Consider the following 20,322-nt stretch of genomic DNA (forward strand, 5'->3'; position numbering starts at 1 on the left):
CAAAAGAATTGATCAATTGTATTAGTGGCATTATTTTGAAAAGTTAACCTAGTTACATTATATAGCAGAGGAAAGTACTCTGATATAGAAATCACGTCAGATTGACTTTTTAACTTAGCTAACTTTCCCTTCATTTTTTTCCCTGAATGTTAATGTAATTTTGGCAGTCATGATAGATTTTAGTCACCTCAGTGGTATAAATGGTCTCTATCATTGTCAGCTGTAGGCATTTTACATGGTGGGGGTGATACTCAGTCTTCCTAAAGCCAGTAATGAATGACAGTCCAATAGCTGTTTCTCAGGACCTGACAGCATGTATGCCATAAAAAAATCGCAGTGCTCTTCCTCATGTAAAGTCACGGTAGCCTGCCTTAGTTGTTTTGTGCTGCTGTGTCAGGATCTGAGACTGTGTTGGAGGTCAGGAAGGCTAGGAGCAAGGCGTGGCAAGCTCAGAGTCTAGTAAGAGCCCTGTCTCTGCTTTCAAGATGGATCCTTGAAGCCGCGTGCAGTGGCACACACCTGTAATCCCAGTGGCTCAGGAGGCTGAGACAGGAGGATCACAAGTTCAAAGCCAGCCTCAGCAACTCAGTGAGGTGCTGAGCAACTCAGATTCTGTATCTAAATAAAATACAAAATAGGGCTGGGGATGAGAGTCAGTGGTCAAGTGCCCTGAGTTCAATCCCAGGTACCAAGAAAAAAAGAAAAAGATGGGTTCTGGAGTGCTGAGTCCTTCAGAGGGAGGAGCACTGTGTTCTACAGGGACTAAGCTGGCTCCCTTCAGCAGATCTCACAGCGTTGCCCAGGTGGCCTCAAACTCCCAGGCTCAATGATTGTCCTGCCTGAGCCTCCCAAGTTCTGGGACTCTAGGAGCAGAGCACACCGCGTCTAGCCCCTGTGTAGTCATTAATGACAGTCCTAGAACCCTCGTGATTTAATTGCACCAAAGCCCCACCTCTGATAGTACCACATTGGGGTTTGAATGCCAACCTACAAATCCCGAAGGGTCACTTGCCTTCAGACCATGAAGAGCTCACAGGGTTCTCCCCAGACCTAACAAGGCCTGCCTGTCAGTTTCCCTTCTCACCTTGGCGGAAAGCATAAGAAATGAATAGCAACTTTTTTTTTTTTTTTTGTCTTTAGAAAGCACCAGATTCCCTTTCACACTCCTATTTAAGATAAACCAGGATTTAAACTTAAGAAGAAGAAAAAAGAATTTATCTTAAGTTTCATTCTTGCTATATATCATTTCAGGTCTTTAAGACCTTTGGGGACGTCTTAAAGTTAACATTTCTAAACGTTTTCTTCATTGTCTGGTCCAGTCTGTCCTGCTCCCTGCTGCCTTGACCTAGGATCTCATTATTAGTGTCACAGTTTTGTATCCTGACTTCTGTATTTCATCTCATTTCCAAGCAGCTTCCTGTCTCACCTCCCGCACTGTCCAGTTTCTTATTACTGTATTGGTCTGGTGACCCCATCAGAACTCTCAAACACTGTAGACAGGCAGACCACAGCTTTTCATCATTTACATGCCGTCACATAAGTGACAGGCAGTCTCTCTGCTCACCTGCCGCTTTGGAAACAAATGTTCCTGCTCTTAGACATTTCACTGACAGCACATGCAGATGTGACTATGGGGGAGGGCGACCTGTCCCCATTTGGTGTAGCTTTGGAGAACAAATGCCTTTTAAGGATCCTGGCTTTTATTAACATTCTAAGATCCACTGGTTTAAAGAGCTGTAAAAACCTTTCATGGGGCTGGTGTTGTGGCTCAGCAGTAGAGTACTTGCCTAGCACGTGTGAGGCCCTGAGTTCGATCCTCAGCACCACATACAAATAAAGATGTTGTGTCCGCAGAAAACCAAAAAATAAATATTAAAAAAAAATTCTCTCTTTAAAACAACAACAACAACAAAAAAAACCCAAAAACCTTTCATTGCTGTTTATTTGAGAGATACCAGGATGTGATTCAAGAATGTTGCAATTTAAATGTTAGAACTTGAATAGAGGACTACACCAACAAGAAGGAAGGTGTGCAGTGACCCTGGTACATGTTCTCTATAGTGTGCCAGAACCAAAAAGAACTCAAGTTTTGAGTTTATACTTTTATGTTTCTTACAAGGGCAAATAATGCTTTAAAATAGAATGAGAAATGAGATTTTAAAAGTCCAAATGGGGGAGGGGGGCAACTTTGTCAGCCACGCAAACAGATGTCAACTGCCAGAGGCCTGATTGGTTCTGCGTGTCTGACTTGGAGCAGTGCCTGAGTGAGAGCAGGAGGCCCACAGGTGAAGCTGCTTAGGAGGGGCTTCCAGGCTCTGCTCAGGGTTGTGGGAACAGATTCAGCACTCCAAACTCACTATGGAAGACAGACAGCAAGTTCATGACCTTTCTTGACCCCATCAGAGTGCTGGTGTGCCAAGGTTACAGGACAGTCAGCATACCTAAAATCTAAGGCGAGACTTGTGCTTTCAGGGAGGAGTGAGGTGCAGGTGCTAGATTGGGTGCACTGGCTTCCAGCAGCTTGCTGGAGGTGGACCTTCCTGAGGCATGAGCAAAGGGAAGACCAAAAGCTGGAAGTGGAACACATGTAGAAAAGACAAAGCAAAGCAAAAACCTTGCAAACCAGCTGTCCCTGGAAGCATAAAGTGTAGTTAGCATGATCTGAATATGGATTTATATCCATAAAACCATAACAACAACAAACACGAATCTAGTCTAAAATTTAATAGGGTTAATTCAGAGATAGGACTTTCAGAAGGAAAGGCCCAGTCTATACTGTCCTATACAGGTACTCAGTGTTCAGCAAAAACGTATGAAGCTGTTGAAAAGCAAGAATTAAAAAATCCTCCCAAGAGATAAAGCAGTCACCAGAACAAGGCTCAGCCTGTGGCTCTGAAGTGTACCTGACAGGTCATAAAATAATCCCAGCACTAACCCAAGGCTGGAGGCCACAGGGGCCAGTGTGCAAGCCCAGCATCAGGGTGGGACGGACATCAGGACCACCTGAGACACTGCACACCCTAGTGCCTGTTTTCCTACTGGCTTGTCCCGCAACTTAAAAAATATCAAGTAAAGTGACTGAGTTAAAAGGGAATGAAGTTAAGTTTTGCATACTTTGGGGAAGAGTGCCAGAGATGAAGAAGGCCTTTCACCCGCACATCAGGGGAAGAATCAATAAACTCCAAGACAGCTGACTTCAGAAGTTACTTAAACTGACACAGAAACAGAAAACAGCATCCTAAGGATCTGGGAACAATGTCAAACTAACATATGTTCAGTTGGAATTTCAGAAGAAAAAATGGTCAAGAATTTTCCATGGATACAAAATATACTAAGTAAGATAAAATTTAAAAAAAAATTAACCTGGGCATTTTATAGTGAGACTGCTAAGAATAAAACTAAAGAGTACGTATTGAAAATAGCCAGAATAAAAAGAATGAAAATCACATATAGACCCAAAGAAAAGAATCACAGTAGACATTCCTCCAGAAACCAAGCACACTAGAAAGACAATAGAGTGACATCTTCAAAGGAAAAAGCTGCCCACACAGAATTCCATATGGAGTGAAAAATCTCTTCCAGCTATGAAAGCAACATAATGATCTTCTCAAACAATAATTGTAGGAATTTATGTGCTAGCAGACTCATTCTGTAGGAAATGCTAAAGGAATTTCTTAAGGTAGAAGGAATAGGATACAAGACCCCCACCCCAAAACATACAACAACAAACTTGGGTCTACACCAAGAAGTGAAGGGCACTGAAAACAGAATAAAAGAAGACAAACTTTATTTTTAATTGCACTAAAAGATAACTGACTAAAGCAAAAATCATTCTGCACTTACAGCATATATAAAAGTGACATATATGACAGTAATACCACAAAGATGGGGAGGGTTAGGACAACACTGTTGCAGGATTTGTATACCTGAAATAGTATTGTTTGAAGATAGATATTGGGTATTTAAGGATTGATATATTAGAAACTTTGTGATAACAATTTAAAATATTTTTAAGCAAATATAAACAATAAGTCAGGGGCTGGGGTTGTGGCTCAGTGATAGAGTGCTCGCCTAGTACATGCGAGGCCCTAAGTTCAATCCTCAGCACCACATAAAAATAAGTAAAGATATTGTGTCCAACTACAACTAAAAAATGTATATGAAAAAAATAAATCAATAGAAGAAATAAAATGAAATTTAAGAAACAACCCAAAATGAGGGGCTAGGGTGGTGGCTCAGCGGTAGAGTGCTCGCCTCGTACGTATGAGACCCTGGGTTCGATCCTCAGCACCACATACAAAAGTAAACAAGTGAAATAAAGTTGTGTCCAACTACAACTAAAAAACAAAAAAAGAAACAACCTAAAATGAGACAAAAAAAAAGGAGGAAAGAAACAAAACCCAGCAGAATACATAGAAAACATGAGCAAGATGGTACACTTTAACCCAACAACTTCAGTAGTCACATTCAATATGATCTCAGAATACCAGTTAAAAGTCCTATCAGGTAAAAGGATCTTGTTGCATGTTACCTGTTGGAACGCACTTGAAAGCTGGGTGCAGTGATGCGTGCCTGTAATCTGGGCAACTCTGGAGGCTGAGGCAGTAGGATCACAAGTCTGAGTCCAGGCTGGGCAACTTAGCGAGACCCTAAAGCACTTAGTGAGGCCCTTTCTCAAAGTAAAAAAATATAAATAGGGATGAGGATGTGGCTCAGTGGTGAATGAGTTCAATCCCCAATACCTCTCCCTCCAAAAAAGAATTGCTCTAATGAGAAAGAAATAAACCATCTGAAGTCCAGTGTTGGTGCATGTCAGCATTTTGTGTTTAGCTCTAGAGTATCCACTGAAAATGTTGTTTTCAAAAGCTACCCAGCTCCTTTCTTCCCTATCTCCTTCTGCATGCTTACACCATTCAATTGAAACACCAATTCGTTTGTCACAGCTGGCCTACCAGGTTAGGTTCTCCCTACATTCTGGGGTGGGGCCTCAATGGGTCTTCACCAACTGATATGGAGCCGTGCCTCAGTTGCCACAGTAACCAACAGAATAATCCTATCATTTAGAACTCTCCTAGCTGCCCCTTTGGAGCTAAATCCTTCCCCACCCAACCTTAGTACGTATCCGCCCTCATCTGCAGTCTCAATTTCTGTGATCTCAGTTCCCAAAGTCAACCGCAGTTTCCAGGAACTGAGAAAGTTCCAGAAATAAATGATTCTCAAGCAGTGACTTGTGCACTATTCTGAGGATCGTGATGCTCCATTCCACCTGGGACGTGATTTACAACTTTGTCTGGTGTATCCACACTGAATATGCTACCCATTTGACATCGTCAGGGCTCAGAGATCCAGGACACCAGAAGCAGATGATCCTCTTTCTGAGTTCTATTGGGAAGGTAAGTAGTAGACTGACACTATGTCACAATGCCTACGTCATTCACCTCACTTCATCTGCTCACTTAGACACTATCATCGCACATCATCACAAGAAAGGACATTCATATAATTTTTATTCTAACATATTATACATATTTAATTATTGTTGTTAATCTCTTACTCTGCCCAATTTATAAATTAAACTTATGTGTACGCACATATGGGGAAAACATAGTGTATACTACATGGGGTCAGTACCAATCAGTGGTTTCCGACATCCACCAGGAGTCTTGGAACATACTCCCTATGCAAATAACTAGAGCATTCCAGAAAAGAACTGCACAATATATAACCTTTTGGCTCTGCCTTCTTTTACTCAGCAAAATGTAGTCAGGATTCATCTACACTTCTGCCTACATCAGGTCCATTCCTCTTCACTGCAGAATATTCCATCATGTGGATGTACTAGTCATTCATTCATTTATTGAATGACAAGTGGGTTGCGTCCAGTGTGGTAAATATCCCTGTACAGGTTTTTTGTGTGAACTTAGGTTACTTCATTTGGGTCAAGAATTAAAATGGAATTGCCAGGTTATATGGTAAGAACATGCTTAATTTCATAGAAAAGTGTCAAACTTCTTCCAAGTGGCTGTATAATTTTGCATTTTGCCCAGTCATATGTGTTCTGATTATTCTGCATCCTTGCCAACACTTAACACTGTCAGATTTTCTCAATTTAATTGATCCATTCTAATAGGTTTGTGGTAGGAGCTCACATAGTTTTATTTTCTTTTTGTCTAATGACTAATGAGGCTGCGAATTCTTCATATGCAATTTGCTGTCTATGTGTTTTGGAAAACTGTTCAGATCTCTTGACTATTTTTTTTTTTTTGGTGATGGTGGGGGTACTGGGAATTGAACCAATGGGCACTTAACCACGGAGACATCCCCTGCCCGTTTTATTTTTTGAGACAGGGTTTTGCTAAGTTGCTTTAGGCCTAAGTTGCTGAGGCTGGCTTTGAACTTGCAGTTTTCCTGCCTCAGCCTCCTGAGCCACTGGATTTACAGGCGTGGACCATCTCGCTTGGCTCTTTACTATTTTTAAATTGTTGTTCATCTTTTTATTGTTGTTGAGTTTTAAGAGTTATTTATGTATTCCAGATACTAGTCCTATATTGTATATATAATTTGAAAATATTTTATCTCTTCATTTTCTTATCAGTATCTTTCAAAAAATGAGTTCTCAATTCTGATAAAACCCAATGTGTATGGACTTCCCTTCTTTCATTCTTTAAGCTAAAAATTTACTACTTTCATTTGCTTTTTTTTTTTTCTCTTTTTCTGTTTCCAATTCCACTGATATCTAGATGGTCTTTATTTCTTTCCTTCTTTCTTATTTCGGATTTAATTTGTTCTTTTTCTCATTTCTTAAGGAGAAGGTTGATTACTGAGTTGAGATCATTCTTCTTTTCTCCATATAAATATTTAATGCTGTAAATATCCATTAAGCATTGGTTTAAGTAGATCCCACATATTTTATGTTGTCTTTGGGTCAGTGAGAAGTCTATTACTTAATTTCTAACTTTTGGGGGATTTTCTAGGTATCTTCATTACTGATTTCTAGTTTAATCCATGATGGTCAGAGAACATACTTAGGATTATTTCTGGGTTTTTTTAAAAATTTTTTAAAAGTTGTAGTTGGACCCAATACCTTTATTTTATTTATTTTTATGTGGTGCTGAGGATTGAACCCAGGGCCTTGCTAGGTGAGCGCTCTACTGCTGAGCCACCACCCCAGCCCAATTTCTGTTTTTTAAAAATTGTTAAGTTTTTATTAGGACCCAGAATATGGTTTATCTTGACCCCATGTAGTATACACTATGTTTTCCCCATATGTGCGTACACATAAGTTTAATTTATAAATTGGGCAGAGTAAGAGATTAACAACAATAATTAAATATGTATAATATGTTAGAATAAAAATTATATGAATGTCCTTTCTTGTGATGATGTGCGATGATAGTGTCTAAGTGAGCAGATGAAGTGAGGTGAATGACGTAGGCATTGTGACATAGTGTCAGTCTACTACTTACCTTCCCAATAGAACTCAGAAAGAGGATCATCTGCTTCTGGTGTCCTGGATCTCTGAGCCCTGACGATGTCAAATGGGTAGCATATTCAGTGTGGATACACCAGACAAAGTTGTAAATCACGTCCCAGGTGGAATGGAGCATCACGATCCTCAGAATAGTGCACAAGTCACTGCTTGAGAATCATTTATTTCTGGAACTTTCTCAGTTCCTGGAAACTGCGGTTGACTTTGGGAACTGAGATCACAGAAATTGAGACTGCAGATGAGGGCGGATACGTACTAAGGTTGGGTGGGGAAGGATTTAGCTCCAAAGGGGCAGCTAGGAGAGTTCTAAATGATAGGAGTATTCTGTTGGTTACTGTGGCAACTGAGGCACGGCTCCATATCAGTTGGTGAAGACCCATTGAGGCCCCACCCCAGAATGTAGGGAGAACCTAACCTGGTAGGCCAGCTGTGACAAACGAATCGGTGTTTCAATTGAATGGTGTAAGCATGCAGAAGGAGATAGGGAAGAAAGGAGCTGGGTAGCTTTTGAAAACAACATTTTCAGTGGATACTCTAGAGAGCTAAACACAAAATGCTGACATGCACCAACACTGGACTTCAGATGGTTTATTTCTTTCTCATTAGAGCAATTCTTTTTTGGAGGGAGAGGTATTGGGGATTGAACTCATTCACCACTGAGCCACATCCTCATCCCTATTTATATTTTTTTACTTTGAGAAAGGGCCTCACTAAGTGCTTTAGGGTCTCGCTAAGTTGCTGAGGCTGGCTTTGGACTTGAAATCCTCTTGCCTCAGTATCCTGAGCTGCTAGGATTATAGGTGTGTGCCACTGTGCTTGGCTACCAGTGCAATTCTGAAGCTGATTTATATGTAAACTGGGGTTGAACAAATTGATGAATGTGATACAAATAAGGATAACGATACTCCTCACTATCATAGAAGTTTCAGATAATTGGAAAAGGAGTGCTAGAATGAACTCTGTGATCATGTTGGCTTAGAGATAAAGACATTAGGAGGAACTTGGGCATTTTTGTCTAATGGATGGATGGACATACATACAGATGGACAGACAAGGGTCGGTATACGAACATACTTACCAGTTCTGATTGTCGAGGATCCACAAGCAAGGACACATGTGGCCAGATCTTGGTTTCCAATGTTTTTCTAACAAAAAGAACCAAGGCCAGAAAGTAAGGAAATGTTCAAAATAAAATAGAGGGATGTGTCAGAAGGTCACAGAAGACAATTTGAAAGAGCTGCCAGTTTGGCCCAAACTGTAATAATTGGAGCAAAAGATACATAATGATAGTGTCGGATCCTAATCCAACAAACAAAATAGAAGCCAAGAGTCTATAGTGATCAACGACTGGATGAATAAATGAAGACTAAAGAACTGTCACAGAATGCAGTAGATGGAGAGGTGACCATGACATTAAGTGTGAAGACCTAAACAGAAAAATTAAACTTATCAGTGTAAACTGGTAAAAATGCAGATGAACTCTGTATGACAGTTGACCACTGTTTCATTGTGCCTTCTGTGTTTTGGTCATTTGATGATGGTGTACCTAAGGTAGGACAGTTAGTGGAAGCTGGGTCAGAGGTATGTGGGAACTCTGTACTGGTTTTGCAGCTCTGAAGTCTAAAATTTCAAAGTTAAAAAGAAGAAGTTACACAGGTGGTTATTTTTCCAGAATGGCGCTGAGGACAGGGAAGCTCTCCAGGCCAGTGAACATGGCCTTTGCTAGTGGAAGCAGCATTGACATGGCCTCCCTGCAGACAGTGTCTGACACAGGCTGTCCGCTCCTCCTGGAACCCACTCCCGTTCTTGGTTCCCATGACCCCCTGCTGGGCAGGTGTCCCCTCTCTCTGGCTGTTTCTCAGTCACCTTTCTGGCTCATTCCCCTCTACAGCAAGTTGAAGTTCCTAGAGCTCAGGCCTGGGGCCTCTTTTCTCTCTACACCTGCGCTATGCCGCATGGTAGCCACCAGCCACATTGGATAAATACAATGAAAATTTGGTTTCCATCAGTTGCTCTAGCCATATTTCAGGTGACAGTTTGGTGACTCGCATATTGGGCACACGGACAAGAGTCTACTCGTCATTGCAGAGGCTCTGTTGGACATGGGTCCACAGGCAGCACTGTGTACTTCACACTGCAGCCCATGAGAAACGCAGTGATCAGCCGTCCCCCTCAGCCCTGCCACGACCAGCAGCCGTGCCTGTGTGCAGTGGCCTGCCCTCGCAGGGCAGCGTCTGACCCGCGGCACAGTGTTGTCAGCTTGGCATCGCGCAGCTCGCATCAGCCTTTCACCTCCCAGTTCATTGATAATTCTTGTCTGAAACATGTTTCACTCCTCATTTTTAAAAATAGCAATATTATCATTCTGTTGTAATGTGCTGTGCACCTTATTGTATTCGCATTGTTATGTAGCATGAATATCTTTTTGTCAGGGCGTTAAGATCTGAGCTCATTTTAATAGCTGCATAGTATTATAGGTGCATAATAATGTATGTCATAAAAGTACTATGATTTAATTTTGCTGATTTTCTTAACTGCATGCTCAGTATTTTATCTGCACATACATTCTTTCATTCTTTTCCAGATGAACAGAAGACCTCTTCTTCCTCCCCGACACTGAAAAATAAATGCATGTGCACTGAGTTTTGTGAGGATTTGAGGAAAGACCAGCACAGCTCATCATATCAACAGATGAACTGTATTGACAGTGTCATCAGGTGGGAGACACACGCTCTAATGGCACGTTGGCTTTTTCCAAATACATATGTTGTCCCTGCGGAATCCTTGTTAGATTTCTGACAGCTGTCCTGTCTTGATTTCATATTAGAAATTAGTAGATATTTATGGGGTGCTTACTGCACGCAGTCCACAGTACACTGAATATCACAGAGTATGCAATTAGATGACGTCCCTCCCCTGAAGGAGCATGGGGCAGCTGGAAGACGAGACCTGAGCTTCTCAGAGTTGGGTGGGTTAGGATGTGGAGTCAGTCCAAGTCCATGGTAGATGAGCAGTCCCAACCCAGCGGTCCAGGCCAGGGCACATAGGGAGACTCCAAAGAGGAAAGGACAAAGTATCCCAAATAAGTGGCACAGGAGAAGCAGAAGTGGGAAGGCTCAGCAAGGGGACAGGCAGAAGCTGTGGCCTGCTCCTGTTGTTGCAGGTACCTAAAGAGCTACCAAATCCCAGCTCTGAAAAGAAAGTGTGTGTCCTCCACAAACACCATGGCTTCGTCATCAGAAGAGGAGAAGCCGAGCCACCAGGCAGACGACACCCAAGCAGTGCAAGGTGACGGGGCTTCCGTGTCTGCACTGAGGGAGCCGTCCCGAGCTGTCTGTCGCGTCTCTGCCTTCTTGCCTTTCGCTCTTTCACTGTAATCATGAGACCCTAATTTCAGGTCTCTTCTTTATGGCCAGGAGGCTTTAATTCGTCAGTTACCAACTTTGTAAGCTGTTTGTCTTTAGCATAAGCTTCCCACTGGGAGTCTTCCTTTCACTGTTGGTTTCTCGTGTCTCACCAGCTGTGGCACAGACCCCTGCCATGCCTCAGCCGAAAGTGCCCACAAATGGACGGCCCACCGAGGCTGAAGCAGACCCGGCCGGAACCCTGTCCACTGCCACACTGAGCCTGGGGTCAGGCACCAGCCAGTGCAGCTACAGCAGCACCATCGTCCATGTCCCACCCCCAGAGCCAGGTGCCACCTTTACCTTCACTGAGTCATTGATACTATTTGCTTAATTCTAACTTTAGAATTAGGAATAGTTGCCCTTCTTTAATTCAGTCAAGGTAGTTTGAAGTGTCACCATAAAATTGTTTGGGTGACACATCTCAGGCTGTGTTTCCTAGCTGGCACTGATGGGCACTGTCCGTGTGTTTACCCTCAGCCTCCTTGGCATTCGCTGTTGGCGCAGCATCATTCCATTGACTTTCAGAGAAGGTGTCCATTTCCCACCTTGGAACATGTCCTACGGGGTCTGTCATGGGTACATGCACATCTGTGTTGATGGAGAAGTTAGGAGTAGAACAGATTGAAAACTTTCCTTAACAACATGATTATATGGTGGATTATTCTGATCTTGTTCTTTCTCTTCTGTTCCCTCCTGTTCTCTTGACCTTTTGATAGCTCATAAAGACTTAGTAGATGACATGGGGACAGGTCTGTCACACTGGGTTTTCAGGTACCTTAATTTGTCCTTGCTGGTCATCATGGAGGCTCGCCAGCCCATGCTGAGCTGCTCCTGTGCCTTTTCTTCTTGGTCTTGGATGCATCTTGCCCTTTGGGTTCTCTCAGCAGCCCGTCAGCTGGAGCGTGGTGGGCAGAGAGCTGTCGTTGGTGGAGAAGGGAGATTGGATTATTTGCTGCTTAGCCAAAGATAAGTGTTTTCCTAGAGCTGAGGCAGGCCCCCAGGACAGGAGCAGGGGCACATTTTTAGTGCATCTTTTCATCCTACTTTGGGATCCTACAGGGTGTTTAATTTCCCACCACCAGGCCCATGCAAGGTGGGGAGGGTTTCAACCAATAAGAACCTTTTTATTTATTTATTATTTTTTTTTTTTACCGTATCACTGTGCTTTTGGTACTCTGGTCTTCCGTTACCATTTTGAAAGCATTCATACTAAAATCCATCTGCTTTCATTTAAAGAAATATTTACAGATGATAGTTTTTTTTCCTGATCTTAAACCAGTCTCAGTGACTGCAAGGCCACATCTCTGTTCCAAGGTGAGCAAGCAGAGTCAGCTCATGTGTTTTAAATTGTGGTGGTCATACGCTGACCCTAGTAATGTGCTGGGTCTGAAGACCGTGATCACAGGAGCATTTCCTTGTCGTTGCATGTGTGGAACAACCCAGGTATAACTGGTGAAGCAGGCCAGCTAGCCCAGAGGCCTGTGGCCTGTGAGTGGCAAAGTGAGAAAGTGTTTCCCAAGAGCCATTCCCACCATAGGACCTGTAGCAGGGACCAATTAAGACGGAATGTGAAATAGAGATGACTAAAAAATCACTCCATGTGTTTGTTTCTAGTATTGGGGATTGAACCCCAGGGCGTTGTACCACTGAGCTACATCCCAGCATTTTTTTGTAGCTGGGATTACAGGCATGTGCCACTGTGCCTGGGTGCCAATCCATAAATTGAAATAAAACTTTCAAAATGCTCATATCCAAAAGAAGGGCTGGGCAAGAAAAATAAAGTAATGAAAACAGGAAAAAAAAATCAAATACATAATAAAGTAATAGCTTTAAATCTGATTATGATCAAAATGACTTAATGGACTAAATGCCACAAGAAAGAGGCAAAGATTGTCAGAACAGATACAGAGATCAGCAGCCAACCATATCCCGCCCAGTGCTGTCATCAGTCTGCAGTTGAAACAAACTCACAAGTACACGGGGAATGAAGGAATGGGAAAGACGATGCCATTGGGCAGTAGGTGGAGGAGGCCTGCGGTGCTTGCACAGGGCAGGACTGGCGCCCTGTGGTGATGCCACAGCCAGGAACGTTCACTAAGTCAAGAGCTTCTGAAGATAGGCAGTAGAGAAACGCCTCCGTGGTCAGAGTGAGAACCTGAGCAAAGAGGTGAGCTGAACAACATGCCCGCCACCTCGCCCTAGCTGATCTGCCGAGAACCTGGTGCCCACTGACCACGTAATGTACATGTAAGGACAGGGTGCTCACGGGCCTGTAGAGCAAGTGGGGCTGAGATGTAAGTCTCAAATGTGAAAGGGTCCATGAAATATATACTGTGCTTCCTGGGGGAGGGTGAATTAAATCAAAAATCACTAATAAGATATGGAAACCTGAAAGTTTGGAAATTAAAGAGCACATTTCTACATAATCCTTGATTCAAAGATGAAATTACAAGGAAATTAGAAAATAGTTCAAAATCCACAATAATGGAAGTATATATAGCACATCAAAACCTGTGCAATACAGCTACAGAAGAACTTATAAGACTAGGAGCTTTGGGGGGCTGGGGTTCTGGCTCAGTGGTAGAGCACTTGCCTGGCATGTGTGAGGCCCTGGTTCCATCCCCAGCACCACATATAAATAAATAAAATTAAAAGATCCATTTACAATTAAAAAATATTTTTAAAAAAAGATTAGTAGCTTTAATTGTTAATACTACAGAAGAAAGATCTCAAATCAGTGATCCAAAGTTCCATTTTACTAAAAAAAAGAGCCGAGTAAACCCACAGGAGAAGGAAGGAAGTGATAAAGATAAAAGCAGAAGTCAACAAAATAGAAAACAGGCATCAGTTGAAACAAAACTAGAAGCAGTTTCTCTGAAAAGATGAACAAAATTCATCAAGCCCTGTGCTGGCCGTGGCGCCTGACTCTTCAACTTCATAATCTTAAATCAGGTGGTGCAAATCCTCCAACGGGTGGTGTTGCTCCAGGTTCCTGGAATCTTCTAGTCTTCTGTCCCTGCAGGTGATAGGCGCTCCTCAGTGTCTTGATGTGGGTTGTATTTTTATTTTCCCGCTGCTGCACAGGAGTGTTGATGTTTGATGGGATGCCAGGTACTATAAGGCAGACCAGATAGTTTGTATTCCTTTGAGTAGTCTTAAGCTTTGTTATCAGAGGTGAGTTACCTGGAAACAGACTGACCCTTCAAGCTTTGCTTTCACAGTTTGGTAGGCAGGAGCAAAGCAGTGTGTGGTGCAGGCCTGATTTTGCTCTGGTGCCAAGAAGAGGTCTTTCTGAGTCCTTGTCTCCTGACTGATGGAAATAGTGCTGTTCTGGGATCTTTGGTTCTCTTTCCCTTGTGTTTCAGGAGGTTCCTTCTGCACACAACTATACTGTTGAGTGTTCCCCCAAATGGTCTGGGGGCTGGCTGTCACTCTCAGGACCCTCTCTCCCTGCAACTCTTGTCTGCTCCTCTCCTGAAAACCCTGCCCCTCATCTCAGCAGCCCTCCACCTGCCCCTCCACTCCAGGCAGTGAGCTGGGGCAGTCCTCAGGGTCACTGTCCTTCCATCTGGAGGTCGGCCTCAAAGCCATGTTTCATATGGTCCGTTCATTGTCATTGTTTCAGGCAGGAAGGTAAATCTGGTCCCCTGTCTGCTGAGCTGATTCAGACCAGCTAGGGCCCCCTGGTGGGAGTGGCACAGGGCCAAGCCCACCTAGGCCACCGGATGCTCCCCAGCCCCAGAGGGTGTTGGGGCGTCCACCAGAGTGCCCACCACAAAATATATTTTTTTTAATTTTGTTTTAGTTGCTGATGGACCTTTAATTAATTAATTAATTAATTTTTATGTGGTGCTGAGAATCCAACCCAGTGCCTCACACATGCTAGGCAAGCGTTCTGCCACTGAGCCACAACCTCAGCCCCCCAAATTTTTTTTTGAAAGAAGTAATTTTTAGGAGTACACACCCTGTGGGTGGCAGCTAAGATGGAGCCCTTGCAGCGTCCAAGCACAAAGTGACCGTGCAGCAGAGCTCTCCACCATGTCGCGTGGGAAGGGAGCGAGCTGCGGGCTTGTGGGCACTTGTGCCTTGGGGCAGGTGGGGCCCACGGGAGGGAGGGGGCATTGGGGCTCGCACTTGTTCCTGTGTGCATAAAGAGCTGGGTTATAGTAAGGCAGTGGCTTCCTGAGGGGGACGAGTGAGAAGCAGGAGGTAGTGGGCAGACAGTGGACAGGGTGGGGAGAGCTCACTAATACCTTTATGATACTTGCTGGTTTTTTAATCACCTGAGGATATTACCTGTTTGAAAAATAAATACAAAGATTAAAAAATGTTTTAAAGAATTCAGGGAGATAGAAAAAGCATTTATGATAAAATCAATTAAAGAAACATGAACTGATTATCATAATCTGTAAAGTGTGTATATATTTGTTTATAAGGAAAAATAAGAATTTTTGTGCTAGACTGGTGAAGTTTTTTATATTCTAGTGTTATAATGTGTATAAAATTGTTGAAATAATAAATGAATGAATAGAAATAATTGACAAGAACTACAATTAAATCTGTCTTGTTTCACCTCAGCAGAGGATGCTTCCCTAGGATATGAACCCTGGACCCTAAACACCCAGCCAGCTCCTTTCACTGCAGAAGAATTCAAACATGTAGGGCTCACAACCGCCTCTCTGTCAGCCCACACACAGAGAGAAGAACAGGATTATGTGGACAGGTTCCGGAAAAAGATCTTCTCCTCGCCCTATAGCTGCTATCTTCATTGCGAAAGCAGCAGCAAGGCCAGACGCTCCTGTGTTCAAGGTGGTTACATTAAAACATATATTCCACTTATTCCTGAGGCTGATAAAGCCATACAGGTGCCGCTGTCCCTCAGGGTTAGCCGGGATGGGCTCCAGGACCCACCCTGGCAGGTCCCCACCTGAAAGGTGCCTAAGTCCTAAGGCAGAGGGTTGCCACACCTGCCACATTCTCATCTCTTAGTTACTGTAAAGCCTGGGACAATGTCAGTGGTTCTTTTACTGCATTGTTTAGGGAATACTGACAAGGATGGTGAGTCTGAACATATTCAGTACACATGCAGATTTTTTTCTGATATTTTCCATCTGTGTTTGACTCTATTGATGTGGACCCTGTGGATATGGAGGGCCAACTTCCAGAGAGATGGCATGAGCTCTTGGGGTTGTGCTTGAAAGAGTGATGCTGAAGTAAATTCCCTTTTGTCAGTAATTTACTTAGGATATGAGATCTGAGTATTGATTTTTATAAGAAACTAAAGAGATGCTAAAATAAGCTTATTTATTTTTTAAAAAACAAATTTGTAGTTGTTGGTGGACAGAATGCCTTTATTTTACTTGTTTCATTTTCACATTGTGCTAAGGATCGAACCCAGTGCCTCACACATGCTAGGCAAGTGCTCTGCCACTGAGCCACAGCCTCAACCCCAAGCTTATTTTATAGTAATAATTTTTACCCAGAATTTTGTTCATCTTTTTAGAGCTACTTTTTGCTGTCTCTGAAGTAGACATACTTAATATTGGCAAGTGTTCATTCCTTTATAATCTATTTACAATTACCTGTACCTCCATTCTCTTCCCCTTCTTTCAGTTTAATTTTCCATAATATGCCTCCATCTTTATCCTTTCAGGAAATTTCACTTCCAAGCAGAGCAGGTTAGCAGGATGCAGAAAGGGGAAGCACAAACGAACGAAGCCACCAGTGCCCTTGGGCAGTAGCAGCTCCAGTGACAGCTTCTGTTCCCAGGCTGGGGGACCTCTTCAGGATGTGCTGCCCTGGTGCCCTTCCACCCCGTCTTCTGCCTGCGCCTCGGGCTTGGGGTTCCCAGCTGCTGTGATGGTTCCCAGCCAGTCCTCTTACCTCCTCCCAGCTTTTCCCCTGCCAGCCTGGGGAGCTACACCTGAATGTCCACCTAAGCCACCTGGGTCCAGTGGCCTGGAGCATCTGCCTGCTCTCCCTTCCCTGCACGTGGATACTTTGATGACCTTTTTCTTGCACGACCCCCATATCTGTCCTCTGTGGTCACCATCATTCTCTCCATATCCATTCTTGGGAGCCACAGACTCTTCTGAAATTCCTCCCTGGGTATCAGCAATGGCTCCAAATCTGGAACTACCTCCTTCAGTCAACAGTGGGAGGGTGGAGGAAAAATGGGAGATGCAAAAGGAAGAGCACCTGTTCATCAGTTCTCGGAGCAGCTCACCACTGCAGCTAGACCTACTCCATGAAGATGTGCCCGCGTCTCCTGAGCCTCCAGACGCAGTGAGAAGGGATGCTGGCCCCGAGGCCACAGATGTAAGTGATGCAGCTGTCAGCACACACCTACCGTCTGGCCTAGGCTCAACACTGATGTCCTCTTAGTTGTCTCTCTTGTCTATGGCCAAGGCTAAGCTTTGCTCCATGTGGCCTGCAATGGGCCTCTGACCCCATGGAATGTCCCTTGTCCTGTTTTGGTCCTCATCTGACCTCAGCTAACCCTTGCTCCACAGAGCCTGCATGGGCCTCCTGACCCCATGTGGGGATCAGGACTGGTCCTCAGGTGCTTGATGAGATCTCTTTTGTAAAGGGCCATCTTTCAAGTTTTCTTTGTGAACCAGGTTCCCTGCACCCTTTAAAATTTGATATCCAGGTTTTAAACTTAACGTGTTTATTGCCTATAAAAAGTATTTTCTTACAACTGAGGTTGTGATCTGGGAAGATGGGAATAGGCCATATAATATGAATTTACATGCATATGTGTAGGACACCAGGAGTTTATTTATGCAAGAGGTAGGAGTCACCTTTTGTAATCAAAAAGCAGGCAGCTTTAGCTGGGTGCTGTGGTGTATATCTGTAATCCCAGCAGCTCAGGAGGCTGAGACAGGAGGGAGGCTGAGACTGGAGGATCACAAGTTCAAAGCCAGCCTCAGCAACAGCGAGGTGCTAAGCAACTCAATGAGACCCTGTCTCTAAATAAATTACAAAATAGGGCTGGGGATGTGGCTCAGTGGTTGAGTGTCCCTGAGTTCAATCTGAAGTACCACTGCCCACTCCCACCCCACCCCCACCCAAAAAAAGCAGGCAGCTTTAAATTTCATGTTTATACACATCATTTGGGTCATTTTTTCTTTAACTTTTGAAATACTGTGCCTTGTTAAATTTTTGTATTACCAGATTAAATTTTGGAATCTTGACATTCCTGTATTTTAGTGTAGAATCCAACAAGTGTGGATATGTACTTGTTTTTCTTTGGTCTTCCCTTCAAGGTATAATACCCTTCATTGAACATATGTTCACAGTATGATGATCAGAATCGAGAATTTAGGCTCGCCTATGGAGAGCCTGGCACCAGTGCACTGGCTAAAAATCTGAAGCAAGGCCCCGTGTCATTCTGACTGGAGTCTGGGCTAGGGAATAGGACATGGTTTAAACTGCACTGTGTCACTAGTTGGGTGTTAGCTCAGACAAGTTATTTAACCTTTCTTTGCCTTTGTTTTCTTATGAAGAAAGTAAAAAGATGGCTAGCTCAGAGCCTATTCCCAGGATCATATGACATGACGAGCACATTCCCCTGAGCACCAGCTCTGGGGACCCTGGGACTTCCTTCCGCCTGCTGCCATATGCCTACAGTTTGCACAGTGCTTGGAACAAATGAAATGTTCAATATGCATATTTACCGAATGACAGAGACAAAAGAGCACACTTGAGTGATGCTTGGAGTGCTTTAGGTGCTCCCTAAGCAGTGACACTTTCCCTGTTACACAGAGGAACTTTGACAAGTCCTTAGGGACAGGCTGCGTCTTCACCTCCCAGCGTGAAGCTGAAGACCTGCCTGTCATGGGATGCTTGGAATGTTAACGTGTGTCTTCTCCTGTCCCTCCTCTCCAGCACCGTGTTTCAGGTGGCGGTGGCAGCAGGAGCAGTTCTGCTGCTGGTGACCTCTCCCCAGCCCCACCCCACAAGGTGTCTCCATCTGGAGCTGGTTCTGCAGCCGCAGGTAGTGGATCTGGGAAACCGCTTCTTTAGACTCTGCTGTCCAGAGGTCGCTGTGTTGAGGGCATCTGACTGAGACACCCATGTAAAGATAGAGTCCCCCCACCTTTTTTTTAATAGGCTTTCTTGGGGTATATTTACATACAATAAAATTGACCAGTTTTAATTACACAAAACAAGAATTCCAACAGATTTGTACACTTGTAAACCACTTCTACTATCACCAGAACCTTTCTATCACTCTAGAAAGTTCTTCTGTGACTCTTCAGACATTTCCAGCCCTGGGTTTGCCACTTTAATTTTGCTTTTGTTCTAATTTTGCACATTGGATTAGACAGCGTGCAGCTGTTCATGTTAGGCTTCTCTGAGAATGAGGTTGTTGAGATCCATCCTGGTGTGTGGGCACTTAATGTATCCATTCGCCAGAGGAAGTTTGTCGGGTCGCTTCTGCTCTGGGGCTGGGATCAGTAATGCACTGTGAGTTCTTCCGTGGACATATGCTTAAATTTTCCTTGGGTAAATACCTGGGAGTGGAACTGAGGCCTGTGGCAAGGGTATGGTCAGCTTGGTTAGAAACTGCCCAATTGCTTCCAGAGCAGATGTGTCCGGGGCGCCTGCTGGGCTGGGTGGTGAGGAGCAGCTGGCCACCACGGACCTGGAAGTCAGTCTTTTCATCTGTTGTTGATTTTTTCAGGAAGCAGTGATAGCTGCATCTTCTTCACTAGTACTGATTATTCTTCTGAAAGCTCTGAAAATGGGCAACAATCTCAGGATACACAGAAAACAAACGCCTTTCACAGTTTAGCTGAGGATCCCATCTGGAAAATGATAGCACAAACTCCTGAGTGTGTTCTGATGACGTATCAGGTGCCAGAGAGGTAAGAAAGCATTCTAAAAGACATTCTATGTTGTTATGGCTTCTAGTGTTATAAATATAACATAACCATAAAAGTATTTTAAAATGTTTTATACATACCCTTCAGATTTACTCATTTGAAGTCAAGCAAGAAATGACTTCCTAAAGCAAGGGTAGTAGTGGTAGTGCGGCACATACACAGACCCAGACTGAACAAACGTGTGTCTCATCCTGAGACAAGAAAACAGCTGGGGTTGTACCTCAGTGGTTGAGCGCTTACCTCACATGCTTGAGGCACTGGGTTTGATCCTCAGCACCATATTAAAAAATAAATAAAAACAAAGATATTGTGTCCATCTACAACTAGAAACAAAAACAAAAAAACAAAGAAGGGCTCCACGTTCCAAGACAGTACACAAGGTGAGGAACTTTTCTCTTTAGACGCTAAAAGACAAGGGGAGCAAAGGGAAGCCCATTTCTTCCATGTGCTTCATTGAAACATCATGCAGTTGTTTTCCATTGAGAATAAAAGGCCTGCTACCAGCCTGGCTGGGAAATGGTTCTGCACTGTTGTC

General features: G+C 43.6%; 1 protein-coding gene across 12 annotated transcripts in view; it reads left to right on the forward strand.

Annotated features, from left to right (window-relative positions):
* Per3 (period circadian regulator 3) overlaps positions 1-20,322 on the forward strand; it is a 62,979-nt gene that overhangs the window by 26,599 nt on the left and 16,058 nt on the right. For 8 of the 12 annotated variants that reach the window (XR_011708733.1, XR_011708737.1, XR_011708736.1 and 5 more), the window contains 7 exons: positions 10,074-10,206; positions 10,653-10,777; positions 11,010-11,183; positions 15,475-15,705; positions 16,550-17,214; positions 18,787-18,895; positions 19,586-19,769. Coding sequence is in view for 7 of the 12 variants with exons in the window: in XM_027947734.2 (XP_027803535.2) it covers positions 10,074-10,206; positions 10,653-10,777; positions 11,010-11,183; positions 15,475-15,705; positions 16,550-17,214; positions 18,787-18,895; positions 19,586-19,769 (1,621 nt within the window). In the remaining 5 variants the exon portion in view is untranslated. The remainder of the gene's footprint in view (positions 1-10,073; positions 10,207-10,652; positions 10,778-11,009; positions 11,184-15,474; positions 15,706-16,549; positions 17,215-18,786; positions 18,896-19,585; positions 19,770-20,322) is intronic. The other 4 variants (XM_071617302.1, XM_071617304.1, XM_071617305.1 and 1 more) reach the window with 4 other exon arrangements.

Source organism: Marmota flaviventris, chromosome 10 (assembly GCF_047511675.1).
Source record: "Marmota flaviventris isolate mMarFla1 chromosome 10, mMarFla1.hap1, whole genome shotgun sequence".
NCBI lineage: Eukaryota > Metazoa > Chordata > Mammalia > Rodentia > Sciuridae > Marmota > Marmota flaviventris.